General features: G+C 42.2%; 1 protein-coding gene across 1 annotated transcript in view; it reads left to right on the top strand.

Moving 5' to 3' along the window:
- The window catches only part of KIF26B (kinesin family member 26B), a 546719-nt gene that overhangs the window by 201840 nt on the left and 320127 nt on the right, over window positions 1–24752 (top strand). The window contains exon 3 of the mRNA XM_082249575.1: window positions 17893–18429. Coding sequence (XP_082105701.1) covers window positions 17893–18429 — 537 coding nt within the window. The remainder of the gene's footprint in view (window positions 1–17892; window positions 18430–24752) is intronic.

Below are 24752 nucleotides of genomic sequence, written 5' to 3'. Positions count from 1 at the left end.
ACTTCCCACCAAGCCTAAGGCAGTTTACTCCCACTGGGACATTTTCTACTCCCACTAGACCCAATCCAGACCCCATCTGAAGAATGGTAAACAGAATAATACCACAACACCCCAACACACATAACATTTTCCATGGAAATTGTCCTGTGAAGTCCACTGGGAAACCAACACTTCTGAGAGTGTTGATCTTCTTGGTCCCCCGCAACCCTTACTGGTTCCTCCTGCCTACCTCCATGTCACTACTGTCTCCTGTAACAAACAGGATAATGACACTGTTGGAACACAGAAAGCATTTTATATAGAAAAGAATAGGGGAGGGTTGGGACCTAGGTCAGGTTTTATTGTTTCCTGTTGGAAATTTGACTTGTGTGATGAAACCTTTATCACCATTATGGTAAGGGGAGATCTTCCAAATAGAATCTCAACAGAGGTTGTAATCCTTCCCTGCTCTATCCAAAACAAACATTTTTTTGCTGGATATGCACTTTACAAAGGACTGCATATTAGACTAAGGGCAGACTGAGGGTTGTGATTTGACAAGATAACTAAGATTGCATGCTATGTATCCTTGAGTTTGTGTGTTCACCATGGTAATCTCATAACAAACACTAGTATAGACACAGTCTATTGGAAACACGTAGACGATTAACTGTTAAAGTTTGGATACATAAATTTTAATCTGGTATGTCAATTAGAGCACCTGGCACAAATTGTTTTGCAGTGACTGAGAACGTGTCTGTCTTTCAAGAATTCTAAGGTCAAACAACTATTATTTTGTGTCACTGACATAGAGCTGTCAATTTTACCACCCTCCCTATACAAGTCATCTGTTTCTACAAAAAACAGTATGGCCAATGAGGCTGTAACCTCAAAAACTCTCTTATTATCCTATTAACTGACTTTCCACATTTACTTGTTGACACTTCATTTGTAGCTGTTGTTAAAAGAACATATAAATGCAAGCTATTTAAACAGAATTTGTTAGCAGTGTACAGAGGGTTAATTGAGAAGTATTTAGGCCCCTTTCACACATGCTGTCCGTTTGTCCGTTTTTCATCCATCCGTTGACGGATGAAAAACGGACATCAATGCATCTCTATGTAAAAACGGATGACAACTGATGATCATCAGTTAACATCCGTTTTCATCCACTTCCGTCAATGTCCGTTTTTTTGAACGGATGAATGCCCTATTTTTCATCCGTCAAAAAAACGGATCGGACGAAAAATGGATGACAACGGATGAAAAACGGATGTCAACTGATGACAACGGATGAAAAACGGATGTCAACTGATGACAACGGATGACAACGGATGGAAAACGGACGACAACGGATGAAAAACGGACGAAAAACGGATAACAACTGATGAAAAACGGATGAAAAACGGATAACAACTGACGAAAAACGGATGACAACTGACGAAAAACGGATGAAAAACGGATGAAAAACTGATACATTTGACGTGACTGAACTGATGAACTGAACGGACTGTATGTGTGAAAGGGGCCTTAGTGTTAACAGCTGGTCACATCTCTAGGTTAGTGATGGTGAACCTTGGCACCCCAGATGTTCTGGAACTACATTACCCATGATGCTCTGCGATGTAGATGAGCATCATGGGAAATATAGTTCCAAAACATCTGGAGTGCCAAGGTTCGCTATCAGTTCTCTAGGTCAATCTTTCTCAACCTTTTCAACACAGAGGAACCCTTGAAATACATTTCCCCGGTTTTAGAGAACCCCTGCTAAAAATGCTATATCGGCAACTCACGATACATTAGTGTGATGGTCAGTGGGAAGAATGCTCCTTACACTTGTAGTTATTGGGAAGAATTATCCCCTACAGATAGCTAAAACGATGGATGGTGGGAACTTATGTGAATGGCAGATATTGCTCAAGGAAGCCCCAGCAACTTCTGGAGGAACCCTGGTTGAGAAACCCTGCTCTAGGTGTTACATTGATAAATGCTGTATGGGGACTGAGAGTTCTGCTAGGACTGGGGTAAGCCTTGTCTCCCACCGGGACATTTTCTAGACCCAATCCAGACCCCCCCCCCCCCATCTGAAGGAAGGTAAACAGAATAACGGGCAGTTATTTATTACAATTACTTATAAAGCGCTGTCAATTTATGCAGTTCTTTACATATACATTGTACATTTGCATCAGTCCCTGCCCCCAAGGAGCCTTCAATCTAAGGTCCCTAACTCACATTCATACATACACATCTTTGGGGCAATTTAGGCAGGAGTCATTTAAACTACCTAGGGGTACGTCAGTTCACGGGAGGGGTAATGGGCAGCGGGGATGCCGATCCACGGGACCGGCGGCCGCAATTGCCGCTGGGCACCAGCAAACGATCCCCGCTGAGAGAGAAGGACGGTCTGCTGTTGTAAACACAGCTGACCGTTCTTCTCTCTTCTCTCTCTGACCGTTCTTCTATATAGGATCACAGGTATCTATGATCATTTCACAAGTCCCTCCCCCACACAGTTAGTAAACACTTCCCTAGGCTCACAATTAACCCTTTGATCACCCCTAGGTTAACCCCTTCAATGCCAGTGTCATTATTACAGGAACAGTGCATATTTTTAGTACTGATTATTATAGTAATGTCACTGGTCCCCCCAAAAATGTCAGTTAGGGTTCCGATCTGTCCGCCGCAATGTCGCAGTCCCACTAAAAATTGCAGATCGCCGCTATTACTAGTAAAACATAAATAAATAAATAAATAAAGGTTTTCCAGGCATTGGGCCTGATGTGGGTCTGCCATTGTTACCAGTGATACCTTCAGCCCATTTAAACTGAATACCCAAGTGTGAGATTGGAGACAATGACCATTCCAGCATCTTTGGTTTGTTTTGTTTATTTCATAATAGGGATGGGAGAAGGGAATGAGTGGGATACTCCTCTGGCTCAACTAGGTACAACTGGGACACTTTGCAGAAAAAATGCCTTTCAGTGCTGTCTTGACGCCGGCTGGATGCTGACCAACGCTTGGTGGCGCTTGAAAAATGCTGACTTGCTGAACTGTACTTGAACTTGTCTTTTGACACTCTGGTTAGCTCAACAAGTCCTGGACTACTGTTTGCTGCAAACTGACTCTTGACACTCTGGTTAGCTCAAAAGTTCTGTATACAGCTCCCCCAGTCCTTTATGACTGAGGTAGCTCTCTGTAACAGCTTGTGCTGCTGCAACTCTCAAGACTGTACACTGCACGCTGTACACTTTAGCTTTTCAGGGCCCAACCACTGGCACCCTCTTTACACTTCAGGGTCCTCTCACTAGGCACCCCCTCTATACTTCAGGGTCAACACTGGCATCCCCTTACAGCTAGCTAGCTCCTGGATCCCTTGGACCTTCACTGGAGTGGTCCCCTCTCAGCTAGGCAGACCCCCAGGGGTAGTTTGCAGTACTCACGAACTGGGAATGCTTTCCTGAAACTGGACCCCCTCTACTCCGCTGGTCCTCGGCACACCGGATCCTCTCTGCAGCTCAGCACTCTGTCCCCTCAGGCAAGCCGCCTGGGACACCCAATCCTTCTGACAGGATTAGAGACAGACGTACTCTCCTTCCTGGGACTCTGCTTCCCACCAAAGACGCTGCGTCATGTGCTCCCCTCAAACTTATACCCACTCCCAGAATGCTGTGCGGCAGAATCCGCCTTTCTGGAGTAGATACAGGCCTGAGTGTGCCATTGGCTGGGTTTCCTCCACTGCCCAATGAGAACCCTCTCATGGAGCACAGTGGGGAGACTCCCCAGTCTGAATAGCCTCACCTGGGAATGACAGCCTGACTGGAAACATGGCCCTGCTGTTAAGTAGACAAGGCCAACTATACTTTTACCTAGCACCTACTTTGTAGGGTGCTAAATAAATAAAAATGACATACATTTTTCCCCTAGTTTGTAGACACAATAACTTTTGCACAAACCAATCAAAATACGCTTATTGCAATTTTTTTTTACCAAAAATATGTAGTAGAATACAAATTGGCCTAAAAGGATGAAAAATTTAGATTTTTAAAAAAAAATTTTTTAAGAATGTTATATAGCAGAAAGTGAAAAATATTGTTTAAAAAATAAAAATCGCAGAGGTGATCAAATACTACCAAAAGATAGCTCTATTTGTGGGAAAAACAGGACCTCAATTTTATATGGGTACAGCGTTGCACGACCGCGCAGTTGTCAGTTAAAGTAACGCAGTGCAGAATCGCAAAAAATGGCCTGGTCATAAAGGGGGGTAAAACCTTCCGGTCCTTAAGCGCCGGTTCACATAGGAGCGACGCTACTTTCAGGGGCGACCTCCGAGATCGCGGTGCGAGCAGCGCGCCGCGACCTCGGAGCGGCCGCCACGGACTTCATAACATTGAAGTCTATGGCGGTCGCCTCCTGGTCGCCCCAAAGAAGCTCCGGACCCTTTTTCTAGGTCGGAGCGACTTGTGTCGCTCCTATTAGAACGGGTCCGCAGCTTTCCTATGGGAGGCAACCTGCGGCGACCTGTGAGGCGACCAGGTCGCCTCACAGGTCGCCCTAGTGTGAACCGGAGCTTAAGCAGAGTTCCGGCCACAAAATCGACATAATCAATTTTGGGCCATCCGCTTGCTCTTGGTCACCTGAAAAACAAATGGATAGTTACGATTTTTTTTTTTTTTTGTTTACTTACCTTGTTATTGAAGAAAAATATACTCATCTTTCTTCCACTTCCTCCCTCTGCAGCCGCGGCCCGCGCCGTCACTTCCGGTTTGCAATGATTCCTGGGAGCTGAATGTCATCGCTCCCAGGAATCAATGCGCCTGCACCGGCCCCACTCGTCACTTGTGGTGCGGCGCCTCATTCCCTGCTAAACAGCTTCTGGGCCTGCCCAGAAGCTGTGGAGGGATGACGCGCCCGCACTGGAAGTGACGAGAGGGGCCGGTGCAGGCGCATTCTGGGAGAAGAGGACACGGAAGAGGACGCAGAAGAGGACGCGCTGGCTTCAGCTGCAAACATCCGAGATGGCAACGCTGGAGAAGAGATTTCAAAGGTAAGTATTTCTTCTAAAAGGTAAGTGCGACCCGGGACAGTTCAGAGGCTATCCATTGTGGAATGTACTAGCGCTGACTGTCCCGAGGGTATTTTTATTGAAAACATTTTTTCGGGGCCGGAACTCCGCTTTAAGTGGTTAAACAGGCAGAATGTCTCATTCTAAAAATGCTGTGAACATGGCCTTAAATGCATAATTGAAATGTGTGTCTAATCTAGATTAATTTCATCCTTTCCGAAGTGAGCAGCAACAAGTACTATATTTTCTACACAGTTTTACTACTTAAAATTGAAATGGCTCATTTTTGTGTATTACTCATCTCTCTTGTAACTTTTTTTTCCCCGTATTTTATTTAACTTCAACTCCAGCGACAGACCATTCTGATACATTTTGCCCATCGCTTATTACGCGTCCAGCAGTTGGCAACATAAACATTTCTTTGTCTACCATAAACCCCCCTTTTTAATAACAAAGATTAACATGGAAAAGGAGATGTGGTTATCTTCCTCCAAAAAAGCAGCATATGTTGCAACAAAAGACTTGTCAGAAACTTGTTACAAGCGGCTCCTCCTCAGTAGCCTGCTCCAGACAAAGATAAGGCAAGTGTAATGTGATGTCTCAACTCAGTCTTCCCCATACACCACATGCTGATAAGCAGATGGGGGGCCTAAACTCCTTTAGCTGTGGCGGTGGGGGTCTGGCAGCTCTTATTAAGGATCATTTTGTCCTTTATGGCCAAAGTCATCCTTAAAGACTTTATTATTACAACATCTATGTATTGGAAAAAATCTTTTATCCTTAAACCAGTGCCCCAGACATTGGCAGTCATTGATTTATTTTATTTATGTATTTGCATTGGTGAAAGAGGGCTATTTCAGTTCATAATGTAAAGGTTTAGAGAATGACGGCGGTAATTGCTGTTTTTTTCTAAAACCAGCTGAACTGTTCTCATGTTTTTCAGCATCGTTAATAAAGAATTTAGTATATGTGTTTGCCTTGAAACGGACATTCCCTACAAAAAAAAAAAATCCCCTGCAGCATGCAACTCAGCATGTTGTTCTTAAAGCGGAGTTCCGGACAGATTTTTATTTTTTAGCAAGAAATACCCCTAGAATAGTCAGGGCTAGTGCATTTAAACAACGTTATCCTCTAAACCAGGGGTAGAGAACCTATGGCTCGTGAGCCAGATGTGGCTCCTTAGATGGCTGCATCTGGCTCGCAGACAAATCTTTAATAAAGGGGGGTGTGTCCGGACGTGCGCCGCGCTGGACGTGTAGTCCCAGAGCTCCGCCGCGTCTACCACTCAATCCAGTGCCATCCGCGTAGCTGTGCCCGGTGCCAAGGAGATTTCTGCACCCATCGACAGTACACTTTGTGGGCTACCCACCGCTACCCTCAGTTTGCCTCTGGGTGACCAGATTGCTGCTCTACGGACCCCGCAGCCTACTCGCAGTACCGCCGCCGGCTCGTGTGCATCTGAGGGCCTTGGCAATTACCGCCTGGTAAGGAGACCTGCCATCCGCTCCCTGTGCCCCGACAGACACGATCTCCTTCCCCTCTGACACCCGGGAGCTGCCTCTCACATCCACTTCTGAGGCCTTCAGCGGCCGGCCGCCATTTTCTCAGGGCCTATACTCACCTCCATCACTCGCAGGCCTGCAGGCGCTTCACCACTCCAACCTCATTGCATACCTGCCTGCTCTGCTCTCTTCCCAACCGGACTCCAGGCATTTTCACACGGCTCCATCTACTCACTGTATTGCTGCAGTCCATGAATATGAATATTAAATAAAGGTTTCCCACCCCTGAAATATAGTGTATGGCTCTCCCGGAATTACATTTGAAAATATGTGGTGTTCATGGCTCTCTCAGCCAAAAAGGTTCCCGACCCCTGCTCTAAACTGTCCCCTGTTTAGTGTACATGCAGCATTAATTACTTACCTTGTGAAGTTCTTGTCCAGCGCGGCCATCTGCGTGTGGGCAGCTGAAGCCGCAGTGTCCCTCTTCCTGGATTTCGCGAGTCCCAGAATGCTATACCCTCGTCACTTCCGGGGCAGGCGAGTCATCCCACAGCTTCCTGCTCATGCCCAGAAGCTGTTCTCCATCCATAAGCAGAGAATGACGTGCCTACACCGGAAGTGACGAGGCGCATTGACTCCTGGGATTGATGACACTCATCTCCCAGGAGTCAATGCAAAGCAGGAAATGACGTTGGCGGCCGCATAAGGAGGAAGTGGGAGGAAGTGAAATTATTCTTCATTAAAAATAAGGTAAGGGAACATAAAAAAAGAAGTTCACCCTAATACTAAAATCTCTAAATCTACTGGCCTCAACAATCTAAGACTAACCTATCTAGCCCTGTAAAGAAGAAATCGGTATACATAGCTTTTTCTAAAGCCACTCCAGTCCGGTCTCCTGCTGCAGAAGCTCTGCAGAGGAGAAAGCCAACAATGGCTGAGAAATGCCTGGGAAGTGACGTCATCCATAGACTTACTATGGGGCTTCCATTGTTGTCTGCCTTCTCTGCACACTACTACACTCAGAAGCCACCACTGATAGCTCAGCGTGGGACCAGACTGGAGCGGCTTCAGAAAAAGGATATATAGTCATTTCTTCTTTACAGGGCTAGATAGGTTAGTCTTATATGCCAGTAGATTTAGAGATTTTAGTATTAGGGTGAACTTCAGTTTCTAAAAGAAAAGATTTATTTAGATACTAAGCTTTTACTGTAGTCCAATTATTGGTTCCCCTCCATGGGAAGGCTTCTTCACCAGAGCCTTCCAGAAGGATCCCATCTGTAAAATGCAAGATCCAATGGAAAGATATTTTTTTTCCTGGGTAAGGCCCTTAGTGTGCAGGCATGGGATCTTCATGTACGTTATTGAAGGAATCCGGCAGCGAGTTCCAGGATATAAAGGTATAAAGGTTTCTCTGTCCTTACATCAAATGGCTGCTGGGGAGAGAAAAGAGAAGTAACATTCCCCAGTCTATTTAAATATGTTCTAACATTGCCATTTTATAACATTTCTATCAGTGCCTTTATTTTACTTTGGATGAGAAGGTCCGCTTTAACAGGATCCTAACTTATGCAGTCCAAGCACAGGTTGCAGGAAAAAAATGATATTCTCACATCAACACAGACAGTGTTGACAAGGGAATCCCTCCCACGAGCCATTGTATTCTCCCGGCGGAGACATCTTCAGTGAATATTACTAGCAGCTATAGCAGCTGCTAGCGATAATCGCATGTAAAATCTGGCAGGCTGATGGTAACAAAGTTGATCGATCATTCAATTTGGTACATTCAGCCTGTCCATACTATGGCCTGCCTTAGGCCGCTCAGAATTGCAGGTACCTAATTTATTTTAACTCTCCCTTCTTTAAAAGAAAGCACGCTATTTTATTTTGCCTATTTGCCCTGAGATAACTGATCCCACCCTTCCTCTCCACAGCTGTATGCTTTTTATATTTGAAGGTGTATATTTTAACTTTTACTTGACAACCAATATCATACAACAATACTGGCTCAGAGTCTTAAGCCATAGAACGTTATGGACCCAACAACAGAAGAACGTTAATTTAAATCCGTATTCGTTTTTAAGCAATGGAGGGCTGAGGGAAGCACAATTGTTGGGAGGTTCTCAGGGCATGCAGTATGTTGCCCCCTGGGTATTTTTGACAGCAATATAAACATTTTTAAATCTACCACCCCCCACCCCTCCCCTATTCTGTAAGAAATTTAAAATTTTTTGACTGAAATTGGAACTTAATCAGTAACAGGAAGGGCAATCAAACTGATAAGAGGCATGGAGGAGCTCACTATGAGGAAAGATTGGAGGAACTGAATTTATTCTCTCTTGAGAAGAGGAGATTAGGGGGGATATGATCAACATGTTATAAATACATAAGTTGTCCATATAGTGAACTCTGTGTTGAGGTATTCACTTTAAGTTCATCACAGAGGACAAGGGGCACTCTTTACATCTGGAGGAATAGAGATTTCAACTCCAAATACGGAAAGGTTTCCTCACTGTAACAGCTGTGAAAATGTGGAATAGACTCCCTCCAGAGGTGTTTCTGGCCAGCTCACTAGATTGCTTTAAGAAAGGCCTGGATTCTTTCCTAGGTGTATATAATATAACTCGAGGATACCAATATTTATAGGTAAAGTTGATCCAGGTAATATCCTCTTGGGGGATCAGGAAGGAATTGTCCCTGCTGGATCAAATTAGATCATGCTTTATTGGTGTTTTTTGCCTTCCTCTGGATCAACTGTAGGTATAGGAATGTATGTATAGGATTGTATTTTCTTTTTCCTTCTATTGGTTGAACTGGATGGACTTGTGTTTTATTTTCAACCATACTAGCTATGCACCTATGTAAGAAACGAAATATAGATCGGAAACAATTCATTATGTATTATAATATTAATAGTTACCAAGTAAAGTATATCCTATAGAGAAGACCACACGGGCGCACCACCTGACGGAGTCCGTTCTGCTCAGCAGAGGATCGATCCGCCAATCCCCGCTGAGCAGGCGGATGACAGCTCGGTCTCCGCTCTGTGTGCTGAGACGGAGCTGTCAGATCCCCGCTGTGCTCTATGGGGAGATTGGATGAGAACAGACCGCCTGTCCGTTCTCATCCGATCCTCCGGACAGATGGAAATTGGGTTTCCATCCGTCCGGATTTCACGGACAGGATCGGAATCGGATAGCAGCGGGTGTCAGCAGAGATGTCTCCGCTGACACTCGCTGCCCGATATGGATGCATAGAGCATCTGATCAGGTCCGCCTGAGAATCTGACAGGCGGATCAGATCGGATCGCCCGTGTGAAAGGGGCCTTATTTACTACATTCAAGGACCCGCAATGGTACACACTAACCTGTTAATTGTGCTGCATTTAAAACTAGCAACGTATCTGATTTTTACAGCAACAACTTGTTTTTTATTTAGAAAAGATGACGCAGAAACCCCTTTTGCGCACCTGTAAGCATAGCACCTTGTAATAGCAATCCAAGGACATTGCTAGGGTAACCAACTACAGTGTAAGAATGACGCTCTTTTCCTTTTTCCTTTTGTTGTTTTTGGTGTTGCTTGGGAATTATTTATAGAGGTATGTAATCTTAGAGCTCTTCAGACCACACAAGTCAAGGGGCTGAGTGAAACCTTTTCTTGCTTGTCAGCATTTATTAAACTGACATCCCGGTTAGCATAAGCTTGTTTATTAGTGTTAGTAGGCCGCTTTTAGCCTGCTGTGTTGTATCCAGTGATCATCAAATGTAGGTCTTAGAGTTCCCCACTGTAGAGATCTTACTAGTTGCAAAAATAGGGGGTTTGGAGTAATTTATTGGAGAATGCTTGTCAATTAACCCCTGACACAAAATGGACTGGGTTATTTAACCACTTGACCTCCAGGAGATTTACCTCCTTCATGACCAGGCCATTTTTGAGATATGACACTGCGTTATTTTAACTGAAAATGTAACTGAAAATTGCAGTCGTGCGATACTGTACCCAAATGTAACTTATATTTTTTCCCCACAAATAGAGCTTTCTGTTCGTGGTATTTGATCACCATTGCGGTTTTTATTTTTTGGCTATAAACAAAAAAAAGACAGACAATTTTGAAAAAGAAAATATTTTTTTTTCATTTTCTGCTATAAAATATATCCAATAAAAACAATTTAAAATCAAATTTCTTCATAAATTTAAGCCAATTTGTACTCTGCTACATGTTTTTGGTAAAAAAAAAAAACAACAAAAAAAAAACAATAAGTGTATATTGATTGGTTTACGTGAACGTTATAGCATCTACAAACTATGGAATTTTTATTTATATATTTAACTTATACTAGTAATGGCGGCGATCAGCGACGATTGTGGCTGACATTCTGACACTAAATTACACTTTTGACACTTTGCCTGGAACCAGTGACACGGTGATACAGTGATCAGTGCTAAAAATATGCACTGTCACTGTACTAATGACTAATTAGAAACTGTCACTTTACTAATGGCTAGGAAGGGGTTAACATCTAAGGCGCTCAAAGGATTAACCGTGTGCCTAACCAGTATTGTGGTATGTTAACTGTGTGCTGCTTTTACAATGAGGAGTAATGGATTCTAGTCCCTGCTTTGTAGGAACACAGGATCCATTCCTTCCCCCAGTTAGAACTCAGATAGGCCTTGTTTACATAGGCGTATCTCAGTTCTCTGTGTATTGCAGGTGGGTGCCGGGGGACATCGGGTGTCCGGCACCTGCAGATTAGTTTCTGCTGTGTATTATCATGGCAGAAGCGGGCTGGCAGTGGCGTGCACGCCACCTGTTGACGGAAGTCTGGAATCATGTATATATACATTATCCAGCACACAGCTGCCGCCCTGTAGCAGTAAAACTGCTATGGAGCGGGAGGCAAGCAAGTTAGAAGGTATGTATTGCTAATATGTTTAGTTTTTGGATACAGTTGGGGAGGGTTTTAACATCTATTTGATTGTTTTATTTTTTGTATGTCCTAAGGGGGAGATTTCCTCTTACTTCCTGTCCTAGAAACACAACAGGAGATGACCTGAAATCTCCAAGACAGCTGTCCCCAGAAATGTGATTCACCCAAGTCTCTTGCCTCAATCACATTTCTAAAGTTCTGGATTTCCTCTCATTTTCAGTAGGGCCACAAAGAGCAATACAGATTTGACAGAGGGTCTATCATTTCCCCACTCTATCCAAAAGGAAAAAAAAAGAGTTTTGTCCTTACAAAATGTAAAAGTCTTTGATAGTTCAGGATGGATCATATTTCTTTTGTGTTGTAGATATGTACATAATACTTTATTACACCTTTTGTGCTGTAATGGCATATATTGTCTTTTATGCTGTAATGGCATACATTGTGTTTTGTGCTGTAATGGCATACATTGTCTTTTATACTGTATGGCATACATTGTGTTTTGTGCTGTAATGAAATACATTGTGTTTTGTGCTGTAATGGCATACATTGTCTTTTATACTGTAATGGCATACATTGTGTTTTGTGCTGTAATGGCATACATTGTGTTTTGTGCTGTAACGGCATACATTGTCTTTTGTGCTGTAACAGCATACATTGTGTTTTGTGCTGTAATTGCATACATTGTGTTTTGTGCTGTAATGGCATACATTGTGTTTTGTGCTGTAACGGCATACATTGTATTTTGTGCTGTAACAGCATACATTGTGTTTTGTGCTGTAATGGCATACATTGTGTTTTGTGCTGTAATGGCATACATTGTGTTTTGTGCTGTAATGGCATACATTGTGTTTTGTGCTGTAATGGCATATATTGTGTTTTGTGCTGTAATGGCATACATTGTCTTTTGTGCTGTAATGGCATACATTGTCTTTTATGCTGTAATGGCATACATTGTGTTTTGTGCTGTAATGGCATACATTGTCTTTTATGCTGTAATGGCATATATTGTGTTTTGTGCTGTAATGGCATACATTGTCTTTTGTGCTGTAATGGCATACATTGTGTTTTGTGCTGTAATGGCATATATTGTGTTTTGTGCTGTAATGGCATACATTGTCTTTTGTGCTGTAATGGCATATATTGTGTTTTATGCTGTAATGGCATACATTGTCTTTTATGCTGTAATGGCATACATTGTGTTTTGTGCTGTAATGTCATACATTGTGTTTTGTGCTGTAATGGCATACATTATGTCTTTTTTGCCCTTTTGATAGTATGTAAATATTTTAGCTACTCTAGAAACAGTATTTTAGGTGCTTAAATAGAACGCATTTATGAATGGCTGGCACCACAATGGAATTGCAGTTTTCTATTTGTGCTATGTTGACTCATACATAGTAGATTGTTAGGGACCTAATAAAAAAAAAATGTTTATCTGAAATCAGAAAATAAACTGGTATAGGACTATAATGAGTTCTATTTAACATCTAGGAAATAGGACATCCATGCTAACGGTGTCAATCTGTCTTCCTGGGATTAGCGGTGATTGACAAAACCTGACTTGGTGACTTGTGCTCCCTTGACAAACTGTGGCTACATGTATACAATGGACAATTCAGCAGCCTTCTCCTTCTTATACTCTTCCATGTTAGGTTCTCAGTATCAGTTGATATCCTTTCCTGTCATAAGAAATAATAATGTATCTTCAATTAAATACTACCAGATTCTTGGCTGTCATTGACTTGAATTGAATTGCCCTTTATGGATATATTTTATTTGACAAAACAAACGTATTCATTAATTCAAATAAAAGTCATTTAAACTGAACATTTCCCAAATATACTGTCCATTATACCACACCTAGGAACTGTAATGATAAATATTAGTCCATATTATGAAGTGGTATTAAACCAAAAAGCAAACATTCTTTAACCACTTTACCACCGGAGGATTTTCCTGCTTTACGTCTGGGCCACTTTTTGCGATTCGGCACTGTGCGAATTTAACCAACAATTGCGCGGTCATGCAACGCTGTACCCAAACAAAATTTACGTCCTTTTTTTTCCCACAAACAGAGCTTTCTTTTGGTGGTATTTGATCACCTGTGCGATTTTTATTTTTGCGCTATAAACAAAAAAAGTGCGTAAATTTTGAAAAAATAATATTTTTCACATTTTATTATATGAAATTCCCCCCCCAAAAAATTTTTTGGCCAATTTGTTTTCTGCTAGCTATGTTTGGTAAAAAAAATATCGCAATAAGCGTATTTTGATTGGTTTGCGCAAAAGTTATTGCGTTTACTAACTAAGGGAAAGATTTCTGTCATTTTTGGTGTTTTTTTTTTAACGAGTAATGGCGGCCATCTGCGATTTTTTTTGCGGGACTGCGACATTGCGGCGGACAGATCGGACCCTTGACTGACATTTTTGACACTTTTGGGGGTACCAGTGACATTACTACAGTAATCAGTGCTATAAATATGCACTGTTACTGTAAAAATGACACTGGCAGGGAAGGGGTTAATTTTTATTGGTGATCAAGGGGTTAATGTATGCCTGGTGCTTACTGACGTGTGTGGGGGGAGGGGACTATGTGACACAAGGACAGATCGCAGGTTCAGCTATGCTGAACCCTGCAATCTGACCCTGCCTGTCACTTAGGAGATCCGCCCACTTGTGTTTACACAAGCAGACGGATCTCCACACTCGATCCCCGATGATCGCCCGCCGCTCATCCCCTGGCCCGACTCCCGCTGTGACTGAATACAGCGGGAGCGAGCCTCCGGCGGCGCGCACGTGCCGCCGAAAGAGGGGAATGTCTGGTGACGTAGGTCTACGTCGCCAGACGTTATCGAGCCACTTTGCCGCAGTAGAGCTCTAGTGAGCAGCGGCAAAGTGGTTAAGCCAAAGCTTACCAGTTCTTAGATGTGATGGCTACTTTAGTTTTCTTTTTTTTTTTTTTGCGTTTTCCTTTTATTTTCACCTGGTGATCCTGTCAGTACGTCTGTTGTTTTCCAACAGAAGAAGATTTCTTGCAGATGTAACAGTTAGAGGGTTGAGAAAAAACATTTACAGTAGAAAAGGGTGCTTACAGTAGTCAGCTTTTATTTATATAAAACTTCTATCCTAAAAGGAAAAAAACTGTTGCTGTAACTGCCTAAAAGAGAAGCATGGGAAAACTTTTTTCCTTTAATTATACTTACCTAGATGCAGCATTGGTCCGATGGTTTTTGGTAAATCTAACAGAAAATTGTACAAGAAAATTTAACATGTATGGCCAGCCTTAGAGCTGGTAAGGGACAGATGCAGCATCGGACCAATGCTGCATCTGTCCCCTACCAGCTCTTAGGCTGTCCATACATGTTCAATTTTCTTGTACAAATTTCTGTTAGATTTACCAAAAACCAAATAGTATAAGATCAAAACGAAACAACACTTTCAATTGTATCCAATTAGGCAGGCCTTTGTACTACATAGTTGAAGGTAAATTTAAAGAAAATTGTACAGAAAATTGTAAGAAAATTTTATAATGTATGGCCAGCCTAACACTGAGAACCGAGCGATCAAACACCACCAATCGCTCAGTTCTCACAGCTCTGCCCCCTCCCTCCATGCTCACTGGAGTGCTAGGCTGTGGAGGGGGTGGGAGCAGCCGCATCAGGCTCTCAGCAGGTCTCTGAATGGCTGATTTAGGTGCCGGTCCAGGCATGTGGGCAGATCAAATAAAAGTGCAGCGCCTAATTTATACACATTCAAGGTAATATGAGAATTACATATAGGCATGAATGAACATGACTGATACATAAAGAAAACAAAAATCAGTCCGGCATGCAAAACAGGGATCAGCTCAGAAGATCATCAGCATCCATCGACTCCATACCGGACCGGATATAATTGGATCATGTATATATAAACTTCCCCAACTCCTCCACAAGTTGCTCTGCTATGGACAGCCAGCTTGTCCCCCCGGTGAACACCAACTGTACAGAACCCAACCATATTGTCGCAATCTTGCCTAAGCCGGACTGGCTCTGTGACTTCAGCCAACAGCGGGCTTCAGCCAGCTCTCTGCTGAAAATGGGTCACAGGAGTGCAGAATGAACTGATCCACATTAGAAAGTACAGCCAAACGAGCTTTGGCTGTACTTCTCTTTTAAAAGAGAGCGGGAGCTCAGCTTTAATTTCTTAGGGCCCTTTCACACAGGCTTTCCAATTAGATCCGCCTGTCAGTTTTTCAGGCGGACATAATCGGACCCTCCATGCACCCCTATGGAACAGCGGATGTCAGCGGAGACATGTCCGCTGACACCCGCTGCTATCCAATTCCGATCCTGTCCGTGAAATCCAGATGGATAGAAACCCTATTTTCCATCCGTCTGGAGGATCGTATCGGATTGGATGGAAAACGACAGGCAGTCCGTTTTCATCCAACCTCCCATAGAGAAGAGTGGGGATCTGATAGGTCTGTCTCTGCAAAGTAAGCGGAAACGGACCTGTCATCCGCCTACACAGTGGGAATCGGCGGATTGATTCTTTCTGAGCAATACGGAGTCCGCCGGACAGGAAAGGTTTTTCGGTTGCTGCTTCCTCCAGGGTAGACACCCTAAGGCAGGTAGTATGTTACTGGCCAGATCATTAGGTGAAAACAGGAGGAAAAGCCTAAAAAACAAAACAAATGCATCCACCACATTTAAGGATTAGTAAGCTGCAAAATTTAACATTTCTGGCTTTGGGTTAAATACCGCTTTAAGTTTTGTGTTTGTATTAAATAATTATAACACTTTGAATGAAAGTAGATGTTTGGGTACTATAATTATTTTTACATAAATAAGACAAATCCAAAAAGTTGATTTCCTTTCCTTTACCTCAATGTTTCTTCAGCAAACTTGTTTAAAACCACTTAAGCCCCGGAAGATTTTACCCCCTTCCTGACCAGGAGGTTTTTTGCGATTTTTTACTGCGTGACTTTAACGGACAATTGCGTGGTCGTGCGACGCTGTACCTAAATTAATTTGACGTCCTTTTTTTCCCACAAACAGAGCTTTCTTTTGGTGGTATTTGATCACCTGTGCGATTTTTTTGACCATGCGCTATAAACAAAAAAAGAGCGTCAATTTTGCAAAAATAACAATATTTTTCACATTTTTTTATATGAAATTCCCAAAAAAATGTAAAAATCTAAATTTTTTAACATTTTCGGCCAATTTGTTTTATGCTACATATGTTTGGTAAAAAATATTGCAAAAAGCGTATTTTGATTGGTTTGCGCAAAAGTTATCGCGTTTACTAACAAAGGGAAAGATTTTTGTCATTTTTGGTGTTTTTTTTTTAAGGAGTAATGGCGGCGATCTGCGATTTTTTTTTTTGCGGGACTGCAACATTGCGGCGGACAGATCGGACCCTTGACTGACATTTTTGACACTTTTGGGGTTACCAGTGACATTACTGCAGTAATCAGTGCTATACATATGCACTGTTACTGTAAAAATGACACTGGCAGGGAAGGGGTTAACTGTATTGGAGAGGGAGGGGTTAAGTGTGTCCTAGGGGCGTGTTTCTAACTGTGATGGGACATGGCTACTAGTGTAAAAACAGAGATCAACGGTCCTACATAGTAGAACCATCTGATCTCCATTTTTACACAGGGGAGAATGACAGGCTGCTTGTTTACATTAGCCGCCTGCCTTTCTCCCTTCCCGGCGAACGATTGCGAGTGACCGGCGGACATCGGGTCCGCCGGTCACACGCACTGACTTGTTAGGGAACGAGCCGCTATTGGCTCACAAGCCAATGACAGGCTAGTGACGTACCGGTACGTCACTTTGCCTGGCCGGGGCTGACCGCCGCAGTATATGTACTTGCGGCGGTCGGCAAGTGGTTAAGATAACACGCATCCTGTGCATTTATTTTGCACGTCACAGAGACAGACGTGTGCTCCATAATAAATATGCCTCAGGATTTTAAATAGAGAGTGATGAAATGCATTGGCATAGCTACAGGAACTATAGGGTGCTATAAGGAACACACTGCTTTAATATGGATCAGAGTATTTCAGAATTGCTGACAATACATTATTCCAGGGTTTTGTTATCGTCTCTACTTTTCAGAATCCTAATAACCCTGGCATGCAGTATACTGTAGCTTAAACCCTTTTACTCAGAAGGGAGCTAACATAATGAATATGTTCTCTGAAATGCCAATAAAATGTCATTTACTTTAATAACATTAGAAGAATAGAGGTAGCTCAGGCGTAAAGGTGTATGTAAGATAATATTTATATAATAAATCCTTTGATCAAGTAAAATGAATTATTTTTCTAATCAGAACTTGCCAAGGTCCATTTTTTAATCTTGACATTTTATCAGTGATATTTCGTAGTTTGATTTTATGAGTTTGTTTATATATGTCTTTTTTTACATTTTCAGGACCCATCTATCACTTCGGGCATACACGACAAGTTACAAGTACCAAACACCATCCGAAAGTCCTGGAATGAGAGAGACAACCGTTGTGATATATGTGCCACGCACCTAAACCAGCTGAAACAGGAAGCCATCCAGATGGTGACATCCCTAGAACAGTCTACTAATGTTGAACAATATGATGCAGCCTCACCTGGATCTCCTTCAGGACATTCTATTATTCCAGCCCTTGTGGGCCCAAGACACATGGGGAGCCTTCAGCCGAGAGACTGGGTTTATATGCCAAACCCTTATCCCACACCCAATTACCCCGGATTTGTGGCTAGCAAGCACAGCGGAAAACCCAATAGCCTTGGGCTTGCCAATGGCCAAGATAAAAAGAATGGGTCTCCTTCACATCAAGCCAAAGCCAGTCTTCAGATGGCCACAAGCCCAAACAACGGCAACATCCTAAATTCAGTTGCTATTCAAGCTCATCAGTATCTTGATGGTTCATGGTCTTTGTCAAGAACCAATGGTGTGACCCTCTACCCTTACCAAGTAGGTATTCTTTTATGCTTTTATGTTACACGTTACATTATTTTTCTTTCTTCTAGGACACATTTGCTATAATGGTCTTTTCACTGGAAAAAAAAGGTCTTTAAACTTTTTAAAGCCTGGTTAAAGTTCCCAGCTAGCAGAACTTCATATCATTGAAGTCAATGCAAGTCGCCTCCAGGTCGCCCTAAAGTAGTACAGGACCCTTTTTCTAAGTCGGAGCGACTCGTGTCGTTCCTATTAGAACGGGTCCTGTGCTAATGAATGGCAGGCGACCCACCGCGACTTGTCAGGCGACCAAGTCGCCTGACAAGTCACGCTAGTGTGAATGGGGTCTTAGGGCTCTTTCACACTGATACGTTTTTTTCTTGCAAGACAAATGTTCTCCTTTAAATCCTATGGGACTTTTCACACCACTGCATTACCAGTGCAGTGCATTTTGAAAGGTCCTGCATGCTGCATCTTTGGTGTCGTTTTGAAACCCGCACCAAAAACGCAGCTTCCTATTGAAATGAATGGAAATCGCAGTAAAAATGCACCACAATTTTGAATTTTTGGTGCGTTTTTTGGTCACATGTCCATTTTTCACAAGTGCCGTGTGCTCTTGTTTAAATGCCCATGGCTTCTTTATGTCCTTGATACCTCTGCAGTGAGATTTATCCACCATATTTCCTCACAATGTGAGTGAGAATCCATCCTAATGGCCACAACAAATGGCCACACTCAGGCAAAGAACATACACCAATAGAGCCCTTGACAGAAGAAAAGGAAATTATCAGGTAGTGTAAATCTCCAGCATCTGCCAAAAATTGAAAAAATTACATTTTACATTTAATAATATTTCTTTATTTTTTTTTGGGGGGGGGGGGGGCTGTGTGTTGAATCAGTGAAAGGTGTAGAATTGGGGGGCTGTGTGTTGAATCAGTGAAAGGTGTAGAATTGGGGGGCTGTGTGTTGAATCAGTGAAAGGTGTAGAATTGGGGGGCTGTGTGTTGAATCAGTGAAAGGTGTAGAATTGGGGGGCTGTGTGTTGAATCAGTGAAAGGTGTAGAATTGGGGGGCTGTGTGTTGAATCAGTGAAAGGTGTAGAATTGGGGGGCTGTGTGTTGAATCAGTGAAAGGTGTAGAATTGCTGCCTCTTTTTTTCCTTAATTACTGATGATGCTGGCTAGACTGAATGGCTCCTGATGTGGGCATCCCCCAGTTTTGATATGTGTGTTCTTCAGTCAGCTCAGAAATAGTTGAGTCCCTGAAACTTAACCCTTTTTCATCTTCTACATGCAACTTTGTATCTTTGAAAGATTTATTTCCTGCCAATGCCTTGTGTCTTAAAAAAAAAAAAAAAAAAAAAACAATAGCCGAAAAAAAAAAAAACAGCATAATGGATTAAGATCTCCCCAATAGTTTTTCTTTTTCTGTACAGCTGTTAATACTGAAAAACATTTTTAACCAAGAAAACCAACATCATATTAAAAAACATTTATAATAAAAAAACTAACATTCAAAGGAAGTGGGTAAAAGGAAAAAACAATGATCACTTTGTATGTTTTCTAAAAATCTTGTCTCATTAGGAATAGGCAAGTTGTAGTAATCAATAGCAGGCACTCAGGTTTCGGTTTTCTTTAGTAAGACCAGTGAGGAACGAATCGATTTATATCAGTTGCTGCACATCAATCTGTAAAGGAGAAGTACAGACAAAGCTCGTTTGGCTGTACTTCTCCTATGGATCACAGGAGTGCTGTTCATTTTGCACTCCTGTGACCCATTTTCAGCAGAGAGCAGGATGAAGTCCGCTCTCTGCTGACTTTACAGAGTTGGTCCAGGCTCTGCATCATCAGGACCACAGAGTCCATGAGCAGAGAGCTGCTGACTGACAGTCAGCAGCTCTCTGCTCACGGAGCTGTGAGAACCGAGCGATTGTTTGTGTTCGATCGTTCAGTTCTCAGTGTAGAGGCGCTGGGGGAATGATGCAGCATCGGATCAATGCTACATCCACCTAGGTAAGTATGAATTAAAAAAAAAAAAAAAATACCTCTCGAAATCTTTTGAATAAGCTTGATCTTGGACTCTTTGGTGTTTATAGCCATTCAAATTTTCACAAATTATATGACCATTAAGACCCTTATATGCTATGACCCTTTAGTGTAGATTTTAAAGTGCACTTTGCTCCAACAGGGTGATCATTGAAAGATTGTTCCCTTTTACTCATGAAAATGAGAGCAATTCCCAGGCAGCAGAAACTACAAAAATATTGAAAATGCATTCAAGTAAAAATAATTCTATTTATTTTTAAATACCAGTTGTGTAAGTACCTAAATCTGTTTTAATATTAGCCTCCTATAATCCCTTGAACAGGATCATTTAGACTAGGAGAGGTTGGGCCAGTACTTGGAGCAAATTAGGCTCTGCTGCAGTGCCCATGTGATGACACAGAGCATGCTGATAGGGAAGTAATGGCACTTTTCCACTGCAAGTACCGGCTTGGCTCTACTCGGCCCTGCTTGGCCCTGTTTGGTTTTTCCACTGCATGGTACCGCATAGTACGGTGTTGGAACGGTTCGGTACGGTTTGGTATGGTTTGCTTTTCCACTAAAGTAGTACTAAAGTAAGTGGGTGGGATAGCAACGATTCTCTGACCAATCAGTGACTAGTAGTGACTGCATGCAAAGGATTGTGGGATATGGTACCGGTATGGTACCTCTTGGAACCACAATCAAGGTGGTACTGTTTTAGAGAGCCGTGTAGTGGAAAAGCGCCGCCGTACCATACTGTACCGAACCGTTCCTACAACATACCATGCGGTACCAGCAGTGGAAAAGCACAAAAGCGAGCCGAACCGTTTGGTTCCATGCAGTGGAAAAGCCCCATAAGAAGAGGACCCTTTTTGGTGCCGCTGCTCATTCAGTGGGCTTCAGAAGGCTGAGGAGCATTTGACTACTGCAAGACCAACTTGTGCTGCTGTTGACGGGGCAGACAAGAATATAGTTGTGTTTTCTGCCAGGGTTGCCTGAAAAAACTGGCTGCACAGAGTTAGGTTGGCCATAGATGGATCAACCGGTTCAGCAGAGACCAGCCACATTTTGATCAGTGTGTGGCCATCCCTACTCGTTTGATCGGTTTCTGTCAATGGTGACTTCCTGAAAGACTTTTGTCCATCAGTGGCTACAGCCACGGATCAGTGTACCATGACAAAGACAATTTTCACTGTCAAAATATAGGGCATTTTTCCAGCCACTTCGCAATATAGGGCGTTTTTCCAGCTACCTCACTAATGTAGCTGGAGGTAAAACTACCTGTCCATGGTGTACGTTTAGTAAACTGAGAAGTTTTCTCTCAGTTCACTTCTCGGCAATTCTCAGAGAAAAATGATCAACTCTGGCACCCAGTTTAGGTGGTCGAGAACTTCAATTCCCAAAGGGTGATCAGAGGAGAATTTTTTTCTCTGAAAACGGCCGTGATCCCTGTATAACTGGGTGGACTGCCTGTAATCTCATGAGATTTTGTGAGATTACAGTGCCGCCAAGTTTTAAAAGTGAAACCAAAGTTTAAAAGCACTCGTAATGACATGTTCTGACACATGAAAACTTACTGAATATCTATCGATCTATACACACACACACATATACAGTATACATACATATATACATACAGTGTATATACATATGTACATACAGTATATATATACACCAGTACATACAGTGTGTATATATATATATATATATATATATATATATATATATATATATATATATATACCAGTACATACCGTATATATATATATATATATATATAGAGTATATGTATATATATATATATATATATATATATATATATATATATATATATATATATATATATATATATACATACACCCATACATACATACCATATATACATATATATATATTTTTTTTATTTTTTTATTTTGAACCCACTGGTGCTGATATATCGGAAGAAAGAAGTCTTCTTCCTCTGATCACACAGCTTCTCCCCCTGATTCTCCACCTCTGAGCTGGGGAATCTGGAATGGAGATATTTCAGAATAACGGCTGTGTGATCTTCAGATCTCACTTTTCTAAACTGGCCGTTTGTGACAGAAACGGTCATGTACTGTGATGAGAAGAGAAGAACATGTTCTCTGCTCCTCATCTCAGCAAACTAAACGGTAACTCATCAGAGATCAGTCGTGATCCTCAGGATCACGGCTTTTCTCTGTTTATTAAAAGTACACCCATGACTGTTAAAAAAAACACCAAAAAGCCAAAACAAAAAAAAGCTACCTGTCTATGGCTATGTCACGTACCTAGTCAGAGGCTGGAGTTCTGAGAGGGCTCTCCTTGCGGGTGAGTGCAGGGCACCCCAAAAGTTGGTAACAGGCGATGCTACGCACAAGGAAGCATGGGTTGCCAGCTGTGTTTGCCTAAAGAGCTGAGATGATGATCACCAGATAACAGCAGGAAGTAGCAGGATACACTGCGGGGTAGGTATCACTCAAGAGTACCAGGCGATACTTGACAGCAGGGCAAGACAGAAAGCAGGTTTGGGAGCCAAGCCAATGGTCATGCACGGGTGGTCGGTTAGGAGCAAAAGCAGGATGCAGCATCAGGAACTAGTAAGGGTCATACACAGATAATCAGGCAGTAGCAGAGTCAGTAGAACAGGCCAGGGGTCAGAGCCAGCGATGGAGACAAGACAGGTCACAGGCAAGCCGGTTCGGCATATCAGTATATCAGTAACATAACATCCATCACTGTGCAAAGCAAGCTATCCCACAATGCTCAAATTTGCACACAAATTTGGGCAACTTCAAATCTACTTTACTAATGTCACAACAGCTGCTTACTATACTGTTTGATAAAGTAGTGAGCCTCTGCCTGCTCTCTGCCGGGGATATGTTTATAAAGGTCCTCTCTTTGAGAGCCACTTGATCACACTCTGTGATGGTTGTCAACTGTTATTAAACAGTCTGGGCCCCCACTGACAATCAGAGTTGGGATAGTGATCACGTGATCACCATGTCAGCTATGGCATAGTGATCACATGCAGGTTGGAGGTTTTAATATAAAAATAAAAGCCTTCAGCTTGCAGATGAACACCTTCAGGCTGATGGTACATCTGCACTGCCATCTGTTTAACGCTATCAGTTACAACTTCAGCATCTAAAAAAAATAGCAACAAATTAAAATAAAAAATAAAAAGAAAGTAGGCCCTTTTTTACAAATTTGTGCACTCATCAGTCTATAATAAAAAAAATACAAAGCTTACTTTTTACTATAAGGCTCCATGTACACGGGACGTTGTTAAAAGTCCCTTTGAATGCTGGAATTTTTAGGACGTTTGAAACGTCCGTTTGGTCGCGTTTGTACCCGCGTTTAGCGGCGTTTGCGTTTAGAACCGTTCCTAGAGGTCAAAAAAATTATTCCCCTTTAAAATGGAAATACGCGACCGCTAAACGCGGGTCACCACGTTCAGACGCGTTCGGACGCGTTTGTACGTTTGAAACGCCGGGAAACACACGTTCGAACGCAAATAATTGCGTTCTAAAAAAAGTCCCTGAACGCAACTGCCTGCAAATGACTGTAAACGACCTGGTGTACAGGGACAGATAAGATAAAATGTAGATGGGTTCAGGGGCTTCTGAAAAAAACGCCCAACTGCTCCTAAAAGGCCATTTCCAGCGTCCCGTGTACATGAACCCTAAATGTTTAGTAAACAAAAGCCTTTCATAACCGTAAAAAAATTAAAATGATTTATATATGCAAATCAGTCATAGCGTATTGCCAAGTTAATTTACTTGGCTTGGGCATGTAGACATAAGCAACCTCTGGTTTGATAGGGTTAAAGAAGGAATTACAGGGAACCCGAACTATCCATGTTTAAAAATAATGAGTCTTCTAAATAGTTCCTTTTTTTTTTTCTTCTTGGGACATTGGCTGCGGGAAATTTCATATACAGTTTCTTCTAAGTCATAAGGCATCAGCTGACCTCATCCCGAGCAAGAAATCAGTCAAGTTTTTGTATCACAGTAAATTAGCTAATTACTTCTCACATTTGTGATCCCTGTTTTATCCAACCTCCAAAAGGGACCTAAAAGAGCAAATGGAGCTCATATGAAATGTAACACTTTTTTTTTGTTATATTTCACTTTCTAATTACTTTAGTCTGATTTGATCCCTTGTGACATTTTTCTCATGCTTTATGAAAAAAATTAATTACCTTAATATTTTTCCCTTGGGACACAGTCTGGTTGGGATAGAGGTTTTAAGACTTGGTCTTGTTAGGTTAAGGAAGCCTGATTGTGTAAATGCCCAAATCACATGACTAAG

Source organism: Pelophylax lessonae (genome assembly GCF_965119305.1).
Source record: "Pelophylax lessonae genome assembly, chromosome: 3".
In the NCBI taxonomy this organism is placed as follows: domain Eukaryota; kingdom Metazoa; phylum Chordata; class Amphibia; order Anura; family Ranidae; genus Pelophylax; species Pelophylax lessonae.
The sequence above is the reverse complement of the archived record's forward strand: the minus strand, read 5'-3'. Positions and strand labels throughout refer to the sequence as shown.